The following is a 14,508-nucleotide window of genomic DNA, read 5'->3' on the forward strand; positions in this document are numbered from 1 at the left end:
AGACTACCCACTTCTATACTCAGTTCAGGAGCAAATCTTACAATACAAATGAAACCTTGTTTCAGTGATTTGCTTCACCACAAAGATGATCAGTCAACTTCTCTCCAGCACGTGTGTGAGCTCGAGGAGCATGGAGCTTGTCTGGGTGGCGGGTGTGGTTCGGTGAAGGAGGAGCACGTTTTGTCAACGTGATGACGTTCCAAACAGAAACAACCCAGGTGCTGGGTAAACCGATGCATGTTGGGTTGATGAATTTTGACTAAGAGTTTGACCCAGCGCATGAGTTGCACAAAAACAACCCAGTTCCCATAAAAATAACCCAATTCCCATAAAACAATTCATATTGGGTTAACAATTTCATAACCCAGCAGTTGGTTAGTTGAAATAACCCAGCCTTTTTTAGTGTGAGGGTGCCATTAAACACTTGAGTACTCTATTCACTCGGGGTTTTTTGTTTGTTTGTTTGTTTTTTTGTGTCATGATTTTCAGTTCACAACTCCTCACACAGCAGTAGAAAAACCCATAAACCAAAAAGGTGTGTCTTGGTCTCTAATAGCAGTGGTAGCAGTACAATAGCATTTTTGGAATCTGCCATAGGCACTATACTGTATTCCAAATTTAGTATAAATACTGTTTATGCTGGCCACCATAGCTAATTCTTAAAATGGCTATGACTCAGATATTTAAGACATACTGGGCTAACGTTTTCTATGGTGGTGGCCAACAGCAATCTCCAACATATGCTGTACACTAAACTAAAATTCAAATTGGCCACCAAAGCTACTTTCAAAAGTTGATATAACTCAACCATGTTTAGACATAATGAAGATAAAATAAAAAATAAAAGGTTTGGTATGATGATCAAAAATTAAACATAACCATCACAGTTATTACCAGTGTTGTATAAAGTACCTCAAAGTGATACTTGAGTAAAAGTACAAGTATCTTATCATAAAAATACTTTGGTAAAAGTTAGTCTTCTTTAAAAATATTACTTGAGTAAAAGTCTAAAGTATCTGATATTTTTTGTACTTAAGTATCAAAAGTAAATTTCTGACACAAAATCTACTTACGTATTAAAAGTAAAAGTACTGAATAAAAGTGAGCAGTTACATTTTCCAAAATGACATTTATTGGGAGGTGACTTCTCAAAAAATATTTTTTCTAACAGCAGGCAGCTGTGATCAATTGTGTACAAGCTAATAGTGTGTCAGAATGTTATATATTTATACTTCTCATCCAACCACAGTTAAATTTACTCTATCCAGGAGACACAGTTTATCAGGATAGTAATTTTTTAAGTAATAACAACTTGGAATAAAATAGGAGTCATGACTTTCTACTTCTTACCTTTTTAAAAAAAGTAGTGAGTAGAAAGTACAGATAATTGTGTAAAAATGTAATGAGTAAAAGTAAAAAGTACGATGAAAAATAATTACTAAAGTACAGATAACCAAAATTTCTACTTAAGTACAGTAACAAAGTATTTGTACTTAGTTACTTTACAACTCTGGTTATTACTAAAACAAATGTATTGTAACTGTTGTCTTTAAACACAGGGAGCCTTAACTTGTTAAGGTGGTAGCTGAGAATGATCCCCAACAAATACCAAATACTACGGTAATCAAAAATTCATAATGGCTGCTAAAGCTAATACATTAATGGTCATAGTTTATTCATTTTTAAACACATTGACCTAAATTTTTGTGTGGTAGAAGCTGAAAGCAATACCCAAAAATGTCTCATGAGACAATATCATTACAGATGAGGAAAATACATTATTTAAAAAAGACATGCATCAAGTGGCATATCCCTTCAAAGTTTCTATAAAAGTTTTTTCTACTTTCCATTATGGCTGAGCCTATAGATTATCATTTCAGATTCATTATTAGACCTTTGATGTGAAGTAGAATTAGGTCATTATCATCATCATCATTTTATTTATAGCACATTTAAAAACAACAGTGCTGACCAAAGTGCTTCACAGATACAATAAAACTAATAACAAGCTGAAAACAAATAGAAAGACACAAATTACAAATACCTGAGGTAGCTCAAACTGAACTTGAGTTAAAAGCCAGTGTAAAAAAGTGAGTTTTTAAACAAGATTTTAAAGACTGAACAGACTCTGCAGTATGGATCTCAAGAGGAAAGTTGTTCCAGAGTCTGAGGAAAAGCCTGTTCCCCTCTACGCTTTAGTTTTACCTTTGGCTGCACTAAAAGCATCTGAGAGGATCTAAGTTCTCAGTGTGGGGTATAAAAGTGCAACAGGGCCAATAAATAACTGGGTGCCAGACCATTTAAAACTTTAAACGTAAGTAAAAGAATCTTAAAATCAATACGAAAGTGAACAGGCAGCCAGTGTAAGTCAGATAAAACAGGAGTGATGTGATCCTGCCTTCTAGAACCTGTTAAAAGACGTGCAGCAGCATTCTGGACTAACTGGAAATGATGGAGAAACGATTTTCCAAACCAACATACGTATAAAGAGTTGCAATAATCCAGTAGGAGTATACGTATGAGGATGAGTAGAATTCAGGCTTTTTTATATTAATCTATACTGTATCTCCATCCATTCATTCATCTGAATTTTAACCAATCGCCTCAGATACTATTCAAAATAAGAGTATGTTTTGGTTAAAGCTTAAACTGTTACAAAAGTAAGTCTTCAGAGGCTTCCAGAGAAGTGTATGAGTTTGATTATGTTTCAGGCACCCTTCAGCTTCTCAGAAATGTTTCTGTTTCGTGTTCATGCTCTGCTGTGGGGTTTTTGTTGCAGGTAAACTCCTGCAGGTGAACACCGGAGCCAAAGAGCAGCTTCTCTTCGAAGCTCCACGAGGAAAACGACAAACTATCAAAAACTCAGAGGTTGGTTTGGCAGACGGTGTGGATTAAACCAGTGCATGCTTGTTTCGTAATGTGTGATTAATTACAGATTTAAAGTTTCTAAAGGTATTTACCATTCTAGAAAGCAAGAAGTCAAGAAGCGTGCGCAGAGAGTGTCTTAAGTTTAAGTTAGCTTTGGTTCTTCACACTTTGTGTAGTTCTGTGTAATCAGGTGTTTTTGTATGTTTGTAGCTGGAACGAATGGACTGGTCCAGTTGGACCTGTGTTCTGGGCCCCACCTGTGAGGGGATCTGGCCAACTCACAGTGACATCACTGACATCAACGCTGCATCTCTCACCAGAGACAAAACGCTGCTCGCCACCGGAGACGACTTTGGCTTCCTGAAACTGTTCAGCTATCCTGTTCGAGTACGACACACAAACAGTCTGAATAAAACACAAACACATGTGTTACAGGCAAACATTGACAGGTGAAGGTTTCTGGGGTTTTTTTTTTTTTTGTTTTGTTTTGTTTTTTTACTTCTGTGAGCACTTAACTGAGGAGGCTCTACTAAAAATAAAGATATTAATAAAAGATCATGAGCTGTTTGATGCAAAATGGAGCATCATTTTGAATTGAATGTTTCAGGTAACATTCCCCACAGTGTTGGAACTGTTTGGTGTGAAAGTCAAGAAACAACTCAAAGGTCAAATGTTTTACAAATTGTAACATTTTAGACCTTAAAGGTTGGGTATTTTAGGCCTTTTAGACTTTAAAATAGCAGATTAATTCTTCAAAAATGAAATTAAAACGAAACAAAGCTACTGGATGTGTAAAAGTTACCAAACATTTTCAATGAGTTTTTTTCTGACATTAATGGTTTATTAAATGGTTGTTAAAAGCAGATATTGATTTAAAATTTTTGAAGAAAATACTTGAAAATTTTCACAAAGTTAAATTGCCGTTTTGTTTCATTATAAGAACTTTAAAAATACGAAACAGATCAATTATGAAAAGTCAACTTAGATTAAAAACTTCAACACTGAGCAAAGCTTTGTTTGAAATGATTTTTGTTGATGATCAGGCCATCAGACAGCAGTCCCCCTTGGTTGAGCACAATCTGAGTGTCCCAGACTTCTTGACCCAGCTATTCTGTGGTAAAACATCCAACGGCTGGCCTTAAAATCTCAGTGGCCCCTCTGGCCTCTTGAAGGCCTGGGGGAAGCCAGCCCAGATGAGCTACCAGAGAGGAGCATGAAGTATTGAACCCAGGCCGGTCTCCCCGATTTGCAGCGAGTCTGTGGGATGGTCTTGGACCTGGAACCAGACTCTGGCGCTCAATGAATGATGTAGATGGGAGAGCGGACCACCAGGACAGATTTGCTGCCCTCCAGGAGCCAACAGGTTGGAAATAAGACAAAAGGCCTGCTGAAACATTTGAGTGGTCAACTGAAGCTGACTCTAAAGAGAGCAAGGCCAACATCAGATGGGAAAGGGAGTTCCTAATCCCACCCATGTGGGCTCCAGAGTTGTACACCTTGCAGAGCAGGTTGTCCATAATATGACATTGTGGTCACAGACATCAAGCAATAGGTCTTGTCTGACAGGACAATAAGAGAGGCAATGCCTGATTAAACAGCCGGCATCTGCCCCAAACCAAACGTTAGGTGCCTCCTGCATGGTGGCCAGGGCCCTGCCATTCCATGTTAGATGTAAAAGTGCCTTTGTGTCCATCTAAAAGGCATGTAACTCCAGGGGCCTCGTATAAACAGTGCGTACACATAAAAAAGTTACGTGCGCCAGGTTCTACGCTCACGTTGGGATGTATCAAAACCAATGTTGCGTGAAAGTGTATGTATATATACGTACACTTTTCACCTGCCGTGAGAACGTGTGGCAGCCACACAACGTTTTTCAGTCGGCAGTTTTAACTCACAAAGTCATGAATCTGACCTGAATCCACAGAAATATGACTCTGTTGTGTTTTCTGGATGTAAGGAGCGTCTGAACACGGTGTTAGATTTTTATTTTAGTTTGAGGTTTTTATTGTTTAAACTCGAACGATCATGAAACTGAACCCCGGGACTGAAAATCATTTAACCTCAGACAAGAAAATAGATCAGCCTAAAAATGATCAAAAGAACCTCAGTCCAGTCTGTAAACTGTAAAGTTTTTATATTGTTGTCACGTAGTTGGAAACACACGCAGAGCGCAGGCCTGCGGAGCGCACACACAGCTGAGGAGAATAAAATGTGTGACTTTTCTAAGAAACGTTTTAATTCTCACTGAGAAAAAAAATTTGTCAACTCAGCAGATTAATTCAGAACAGCTCAGCTGTGATGATTCCTCAGCTCCACAAGATGCAGACAATAGATTTGTTGCTGCGTAAAGTTCTGTGTAATTTATGGATTAAAGTCAGCTGTTCTGCAGGTTGATATCCCCACAAGAAGAATTGAGGACAGTGTGTTTTTTAGTTTTTTGTTTGTTTTTTTGTATCGCACCGAAAAAATTACTATCAGGTATTTTACTGTAATGAGTCGAGCCATGCAGCTGATCTGAATGAGAAACTTCATGATTCTAAAATATAAATCACTCCGCGGCAGAAACTTGCGGCGCTGCGACTCGTTTCTTCACATCAACTATTTAATAATATTCGTCTAAGTTCTACTAAAGTCATAAGTTTCTCTGTGTTTACAGTCATTTATTAAAGATGTGTAAAGGTGGAAATGTCTCTCAGCCTCATGCGCCGCTGAAGACAGCAGCACACGCGCGTACACACCAACACACACACACCTTTGCGAGTGGCAAACACATTTTTACACGCCATTACTTAGACAATTTTCTCACTCATTCTCCATTTAATGTATGAATTTCCTGCATCTAAAAATCATTTCTGATCCCACAGAGAGGACAATCGGAGGAGAATCTCACACGCTGAACACATTTACATCTATTTTACATATTTAAATGGAGGCGTGTCAGGGGAGGCGTGTCAGGGGAGGTGTCTCACGTGCGCTCAGTTCCACGTTCATTGGGATGTATAAAGGAAAGGTGCAGGAACACACTTTTATACATCTGAATATTTTGGTGCGGCTCATTGTTCTAAATTTTTCCGTACATCAACTTTTAGTGTGAAAGCTGCGCAATCCTTTATGCATGAGGCCCCAGAACACACTCCTCCAAGGGAGGAACCACAAAAGCCATGTAAGAATTACAGCACTGAAAAAAGGCACTAGAAGCAGTGGGACAGGCCTGTGACACATTGCTTGTCCCAGCGACATGCTGTGCAGGGTCCCAGCCAGTAAGCTGCTCCAGTACAGCCAACCAGTCTAGCCTGACTGCCAGAGGCATGATGCTACAGTTAAAGGCTTTACACGCATTCGACAGTGCCTCCCTATGATGCTCCACACCAAGGCAGGAAGGACTTGAGTCATGCCCATCATTAGGCTGGAGCGGAGCCAGACAGGTCACGCAACATAAATTATAGAGCATCATACTGCTAAGACAACTGCAACCAGTCAGCAACAAAAAAAGTCATTGAAGCAGAAAACACTAATGGTGACTCATATATATACAACCCCTGTAGAGGCAACTTAAAGGACAATACAGGCAGAAAACACCACTGATGAGTAATAAGCTGTCCATCCATCCATCCGTTTTCTTCTGCTTATTCGGGATCAGGTCGCAGGGGCAGCAGCCTAAGCAGAGAGACCCAGACTTCCCTCTCTTCAGCCACTTGGGTCAGCTCCTCCGGGGGAATCCCAAGGCATTCCCAGGCCAGCTGAGAAACATAGTCCCTCCAGCGTGTCCTGGATCTGTATCCAGGATCTCGTTCTTTCGGTCACTACCCAAAGCTCATGACCATGGATGAGGGTAGGAACGTAGACCGACAGGTAAATAGAGAGCTTTGCCTTCTGACTCAGCTCTTGTTTCACCACGACAGACCAGTACAGCGCTTGCATCACTGCAGACGCAGCACCAGTCCACCTGTCGATCTCTCGCTCCATTCTTCCCTCATTTATGAACAAAACCCCAAGATAATTAAACTCCTCCACTTGAGGCAGGACCTCCTCCCCGACCTGGAGGCGGCACACTACCGGTTTCCAGCTCAAGACCATGGTCTCGGATTTGGAAGCACTGATCCTCATCCCGGCCGCTTCACACTCAGCTGTGAAACGCTCCAATGAGAGCTGGAGATCACGATCTGATGAAACCATTGGACCACATCATTCGCAAAAAATAGAGATGCGATCCTGATGTCACCAAAAAGGATTGAAGAACACCTTGGCTGCGCCTAGAAATTCTGTCCATAAAAGTTATCGGAGTAATAAGCCAAAATAAAGAAATCAAACAATGTGACAAATCAAAGCGAACAGTAAACTACTGTGGTGGAATAAGAAAACAAACTACCAGTAGCAGCTTCTAGCAACAACTGTTTTCTGGTAGAAGATAGACATAAGCTTGTTCAGTCCCTGGAGGGTGTGACTCACCCACAGCTCTAACTGTCAACAATCATGAGGCTACTGGCATCAAGCAAGTGAGAGAAAACAATGGTAAACACAGACGCTAATAGCTTAGCACAACCACACCTGCACTTGGTAAACCAAGAAGGACAAAGGGATTAAGTGCTGGGTGTCCCATGGGTCACTGGCAGGTCACAGGTGACTTTGTTGTAATTAATTCTAGACCTACACATACACAAGAATGATCATTCACCGCCTCTGGTGTTCAGTAGGGATGAAACAGAACCCACATTTTTATATGGGCCAACGTGCTTTTAAACACAACACAATAGTACAGCTCAGTCCTTCTGTTTCTTTCAATATTGATTCATTTTTTTGCATAACTTCCTTTGTTATTAGCTAAACATAAGTTTAATTTGTGGATTTCTTTTTTTAAAATTTAATATAATCATTTTTGAAACATTTTCCTTAAAGACTTTGTGAATCCAGCTGTTGTTTCTTTCCTCCCTCCAGGGTCAGTACGCCCGGTTTAAACGATACGTGGGCCATAGCGCCCAGGTGACCAACGTCAGATGGGCTCATGACGACTCCACCCTGTTGACGGTGGGTGGAGCCGACACCGCTCTGATGATCTGGGCGAGAGAGCGAGGAGGCGGGATCAATTCAGAGGGGGAGGGACCTTTGTTCCGTGACAACCGACCACCCGTTGACAGCGAAGAGTCAGACGATGACATTGAGGAGGACGGAGGTTAGTTTGAAAGAAAATGCAAACGTGAAACAACAAACAAAAAAAATTAACACCTCCATTTTTTATAACAACTTTCTTGCAAAAGAGGTTTAGCTCCTCGAGGATAAAAGCTGCCGTTGATTATTTTCTACTAACTGTGTTTGTTTAAAGGTTACGATAGTGATGTTGCCCGTGAGAAGACGGTGGACTACGTGACTAAAATGTACGCTGTGAGCGTGAGAGAGATGAGAGGAACCAAACCACACCAACAGCTGAAAGAACCGTCTGCTGAGGAGAGGTACTGATGCACAGAAACAGATCACTGAACAGTTTAAAGTTGCACCAGAGATCCTGACGTGTCTGGAATCAGCAAATCAGTAAATTCAGCTGCAGAAAAAAAATTAAAATTGCCTATTTAGATTTAAACTTTCTAAACTAGTTTGATGCCCACACGAAGAAAAAAAAACAACAGATTTAGATACAGCATTTTCTAAAAGTGGACTTCAGCAGTAGCGGCTCCTATTATTGGGGCAGATATATCAGTATGTACATGAATGTGACAATTTGTGGCACGTTTTCTGTGAAAAAGATTGACGTTACTTATTTAATCAGTTATTTGTGTACAAAGTTGTTGTTTTCTCCCTCCCTGCAGGTTATGTGTCATGAAAAACATTCAGTCTAATATTAAATCAGAGAAACACCTCCTGCACAGCCTCAAAGTATTTTTATTTTAATTGTAGGTAAAAATAGTCAGGCACACACACAGCTTTCTGGATTGTATTTCTAATTTAATTTAGAGTTATAATTCTGACTATACCCCAGATTAAGTTGGCCCTAAAATTCCTTTAAGGCCTTTTGACAGTTTTTTATCATTTGTAAGGGCATCAAGCTCTGGTAAAAATACAGGAAGTCATCTGACAACTTGGTTTTCAAAAAAAAGGCCCCAGGTAGCATCTGGAAATGTCAGAAAATGTTTAAAGGCATAAAACAAATCGTTTTTTTGCCCACCGGAGCAACAAAGACTGCTGTATAAAATACAAGGAAAACAGTGAACTATTTTAACTCCGAAGCTTTAAGTCGGCCCAAAGCTCAAACTCACAGACTGTTGATTTCAAGAACAATTCTCATTTACCTCATTTACAGGCCAGCGGTCACTCTTTCAGAGATGAGGATGTTCTCATTCTTGATAGAGAGGAACGTTGGTTTGAGAGAGGAGTAAAAGAAGCTATTTTTGTGAAGAAAGACCGTCCATCATTAAACAGAGGTGGAGGCCTCCGTTTTCAGTTGTCCCCCTCCTACAGTGCTGCTATTGCCAGTATCACTCCACCCCCTGTTAACAATAGGTGTTAATTAGGTGTCAACGATAGCCATGTGATGTGAGTATCAGTAACATGGAGGCAGGGCTTAAAAGCCTGAATTTTGCCTGAAACTCTCAGACTGAAGAAGTCTCTTGGAGGAGAGACGAAACGTTTCATTAGAGAAGAACCCGTCCAGAGGACCTATACAATTTTTTTCTTTTTGCTCCAAATATTATTTCCTTTGTTGGAAACAGGCTATGCTAAATTAATATTCCTGCCTATAATGAGCTCACGTTAGGTCTATTGTTCCTATCAATGTGCTAAAACCAGCAGAAAGTGTTTATAGGATGTGATTTCCAACACCCCAATGAGACTGTAATTGGAGGAGCTGATAGTACTGATTGTTGGTAACAAGGGGAGTATATTTTATATGACACCACTGACAAACAGGACTTTGGCCTATACCGCCCGTTAAATATAAATAAGTATAAAACAGAAGAGGAATCACTCAAATCCATTTTAAATTCTATTTAAAGCTGTCAAATTAGTTGAAAAACACGGAACAAAACATGGCAAGCTGAATAAATAAGCAATTTTTATTGTTTATTAGGAGGAACTAATGTGCTCCAGCTGCCCTTATGGACCGACTGTGCCTGTACTTCTGTATGAAAACTGACCTTCACACATTTGGTTTTATTGATTAAATCCTGATGAGTTTATATTTGTGCCATTTGTCCAAAAATATGACAAAAATTAGTCTAAAAAGTCTCTCGCTACTGGTGCAACTAAGTATGACAAAGTCTCTATTTAATGTTTTCAGTTGTTAAAGAACATGAATATTAATGAACTTATTTTTATTCCTGGTGTTATGCATCAGTCCTTTATTATCACAAGTCTGACCTGTTGCAGCTTTAAACTACCTTGTGTGTGCTGCTGCTTTGACCTGTTTTGGATTTTTTAGTACTGTCACCACTTCAGAAGAAAGTTGGCTGGAGTTTGTGTCACATATTTGCTAAAATGCCTGTTTTTGGTCATGAGTAAATGTGTTTCACGTGTGTGTCTGTTTGCACTTGGCATGCACAGATTTTTGCATGAGCCGTGAATCACTTGATGCTTAATTTGAAATAGTGGCTGAGTTTTCTCAAGCTAACAAAGAGCAGATTGTGTTTTGGTGTTTATGTTTAGAAAATGCTCAACAAAGGGCACCTTAAAGTAGAACTGTTTTCAGTATGTTGCAATATTTTCAAACTAAACAAAATATCAGAGAATTTAGAAATGTTAGAAATAGAATTATCTATTTGTTGAATACTGAGCTAAAAATGTGCTTCAAAAGAAAAATAATTAGATATGTTTTGTCAATTACAGTTCTTTCAAATTTGCTTCAAAGCATAAAAATATATTTTCCACAACAGGAACATATAATTTTATTAATATTAACTTTAGTCATAACTTGAGGCAGGAAGGTGTTAGCCGCAAAAAAATTGATCATCGTACATACAGACAGATGTGTAACAATTTGTCTCAGTCAAAAGAGTTCTAACCTGCCTAGAAAAAGGTCACACTTTTTGAATTTGAAAATTAATATTGGTGGCATCTTGAGTCAGGAAGTTGCTAGTTGCACTACATTTGAAGTCAATAAATTATGTTTAAAATAAGTTTTATTTAAAGGCACAGTGTGTAGGATTTGTTGTTTTCAGCGACATCTAGTGGTTGAATCATCCTCCCTGGTCCTCCCCCCACCCCCACCCCCCGCTTCCAAATGCAAAGGAGTTGCTACGGTGTCTCTCATGAGTCAAAGACCTTAGACATCGCGGTTGGAATTATCAAAGGTTTTTGACACCTGAGAGACACAGTAGCAACTCCTTTGCGTTTGGAAGCAGGGGGTGGGGGTGGGGGGAGGACCAGGGAGGGTGATTCAACCACTCAACCACTAGATGTCGCTGAAAACAACAAATCCTTCACACTGTGCCTTTAAAACATTGTTCTGTTTAAAATTATAGACACATATAGACACATATTCTCAATAATTTTACTATTGCCATTATACATCACATTTTTAACTTCCCCCACAAGTCAATCCAACCAGTTACAGGTTACCCAAACTAAGCTCACACCCAAGAAACTACCACTTAGTGACTGCAGAGACCCCCTTCTCAAAACAACAGCATATTTAAATGTAATATTGAAAATAACAACTTAAAATCAATTCTAGCAATAATTGTTTTTGACTTATATAATTTTTAATTGAAGTAAATCCAGTTTTAGCAGATGACATGGTATGAATAAAATTTTAGTATATTTTCTAACACAGAGCACAAGGTTTAGTAAATTGTCATGTGTGCATTTTTTACATTTTATCTTTGCAACTTAATATCACAGAACTGCATTCCTCTGAAAACAATCAAAATCAGAACACAGGAGTAAAGCTGGGAAACAGAGGGTCATCATGATTTAGAGCTTGAACAACACAAGACGGAAGAACTTGTTGCTCTGTTTGTATTTTTTTGTTATTTAATTAGAACCTCTGATGTTTATAAAGGAAGAATGCAGTTTTGATCATCAAGTAAATAAGTTTTTCCAGACTTGCTGTTAAACGTATTCAAATGCCTTCTTTAAAATACCAACCACGTTTTTTTCTAAACCTAAATGAGTATCTTTGATAATGAGAAATCAGCATCATGTCTGGGTCTGTTCTGTGCTGAAGGACTGCAGCCAAACATGGAAATCTGCTTAGAGTTTAGAAACATGAGATGTTTCAAACACATGTTTGAACACTAACCATCCATATTTCCTGAAAGATTGGGTTTTTTTTCTTTGCCTTCAATCATTTTTGATGGTGATCTGGACATTTATTGGGATACTAACAGATAATTGTTGGCAAAATGTGAATAAAAATCAGGCAAAGTTAAACTGATGTAATCACTCTAATTTATCCATCTCAATTTCTGATAGAAAGTTTGTCTTTTCTTACAAGCAAGACGCTTCTATAATTGATAGCCTGTTTTTTTTATAACCATTTCAGTAGAAAGCAGTACTAAATATCTGAATATTAGTATCTTAGCTTCTTCATCATCAGCGGTTTTATTTATTTTTTTAAGATAGACAAGAAAGAAGATGAAAGAAAGGAAAAAAGAAGGAAAGGAAAGAAAAGTTACAATGTAATAGAAAAAAGTGAAAGAAAGAATTGATGATATGATGGCCTGTTTTGAGTAAATTCCCATGGTTTTAAATGTCAATTTTTTTTAAAAGACCTACACTTTTACTGAGGTCTGTCCCCCACATAGTTTATGAATAGTTCACTCAAAGTTGCACTGATTTTTTATTATATTTTAAATGTATTTTCTCACTATTTTTGTTTTAGTTTGGAGATTTAGTTTTGGGGTTTGGTGCTGCCGGTTTATTTCTGCAAACTAGTTATAGAATTATTGATTCAAAAATAAGGTTTTTCCATTTTTCGATCAACCTCTTATGAAATGATGCACATTGAAGCGCTCGAGTAGATCTTGGTTTTATAATTACAAGTTCCTGTGATGGAAAAAGTTTGTATGTGTTCAAATCTACAAAAGGCTAAGGTTAAATTTTGTTTTTGTACTTTTCTGGTGCCCTTATTCTCTGCGTGTTGTTGCTGCTCCATGGCTCTGCTTGTAGAAACTCTTTAATATTTGTGTTGTATTTTAACTTGCATTCCCCTGGAGGCAGGGCATTGTCAAGTGAGTATAACCTGATACTTTTTAATGAGATGGTTGTCAGACAATAAAGATGTAAACTGGACCAGTCTACTTAAATTATAGGTATATCATAAAATATGATGGATGCATTAATAAAATTATCATTGATTTATTGCCTACATCAAGGCTAAGTTAATTTTTATTTAATAAAAACATTTAGTTTTTTTAATATTTTGTTATTGTAATTAAAATAATTCATCACTGAGCTCAGGAGCTCCATTTCCTGTGAAAAGGAAAATGGCTGGAAAGAATATTTGTTGAGTTTGACAGTGAACAACAATTAGCAATCTTTGTTTAGGAATTAGGAGAAATACTAAAAAACTTTCGAAGTTCTGGATAAATTGGTGTCAGTTTCTGTAGCTCCTATCATCAAGCAACTGATGCACCGAGTAACTATCAGTCTGAAGTGGTTTTAATTTTCCAAACACTTATGGGTATACAGCTTTCCTGCTCATCACTTCTGAACATCATTCCTACAATAAAGCATGGTGGAGGCAGCATAATGGTCTGGGCCTGGTTCAGTGCTGCATCAAAAGAGATCCTGAACAGAACTGAAGATCAGTCCTGAGTTAGAGTTGTCAGACCTGAGACCTGATTCACCTTTCAGCCAAATCATTTCTTCAAGATGAGTCCTGAATTTAACTGTTTCCTGTTACGAGAAAAACATTTTCCACTGAATATTACATGGGAAACAGGTAAAGAAAATGGATAGATTACATTGGAACACCATAGATTTGATACGTTTTCTTCAATGAACTTTGTTGCAAAATTATAAACATCATAGGATCCACATTTTTTCTGTGTCCATCAGTACTTTATATGTAATTTTCAGCATTTGTGTTGTTGAAATTTCTAACTGTTTTTCACTGTTCATTGGTTACTGATACATGCGGGTATAGGAATTAAAAAGCATACATAAAAACATATGATACACGTAAAAATAAGCCATGTCTAATATCTGCAGTAAACAAATCACTAAAAAAACATGAATTTAAGTTTTCCTTCTAATTATATACACTGAAAATACTTTGCTGCAAGTTTGTCAGGTTTCAAAAGTTAGAATATTATTAGCATGCTCCAAATTTGTGCATGTTAACACAGCTGGCTGCTTTAGCATGTTAGCCTGTCTGTTAAAGCAGTGAGCAAGATGCATGCTAGTATTTTGTTAGCATATAGCCACAGCCAATCATATGGTAGTTTCTCAAAGGCATGTGTTACTGTATGTGTGGACAGGTGGACAGATGTGCATGTGTGTGTGTGTGTGTGTGTATGTGTGTGTGTGTGTGTGTGTGTTATCTAAAGCTATGTACCTTGATTCTGTCTCTGCTGACCAGGGGATCCAGGTAACACACCTGTCTGTCCACCTATCTGCCTACCTGTCAGTTCACCTGTTTGTTACTGTTTGACTCATCCATTCTGTGTGTGTGTGTGTGTGTGTGTGTGTGTGTGTGTGTGTGTGTGTGTG

At 38.3% G+C, this 14,508-nt stretch overlaps 1 protein-coding gene across 1 annotated transcript in view; it reads left to right on the forward strand.

The window, feature by feature from the left end:
* The window catches only part of LOC106531746 (echinoderm microtubule-associated protein-like 6), a gene marked incomplete at its 5' end in the record, with an annotated part of 44,663 nt that overhangs the window by 5,729 nt on the left and 24,426 nt on the right, over positions 1 to 14,508 (forward strand). Inside the window, 6 exon segments of the mRNA XM_014027663.1 lie at positions 2,780 to 2,868; positions 3,079 to 3,255; positions 7,804 to 8,038; positions 8,189 to 8,315; positions 13,011 to 13,025; positions 14,378 to 14,386. Coding sequence (XP_013883117.1) covers positions 2,780 to 2,868; positions 3,079 to 3,255; positions 7,804 to 8,038; positions 8,189 to 8,315; positions 13,011 to 13,025; positions 14,378 to 14,386 — 652 coding nt within the window.

Source organism: Austrofundulus limnaeus, unplaced genomic scaffold (assembly GCF_001266775.1).
Source record: "Austrofundulus limnaeus strain Quisiro unplaced genomic scaffold, Austrofundulus_limnaeus-1.0 Scaffold671, whole genome shotgun sequence".
Taxonomy (NCBI): Eukaryota; Metazoa; Chordata; class Actinopteri; order Cyprinodontiformes; family Rivulidae; genus Austrofundulus; species Austrofundulus limnaeus.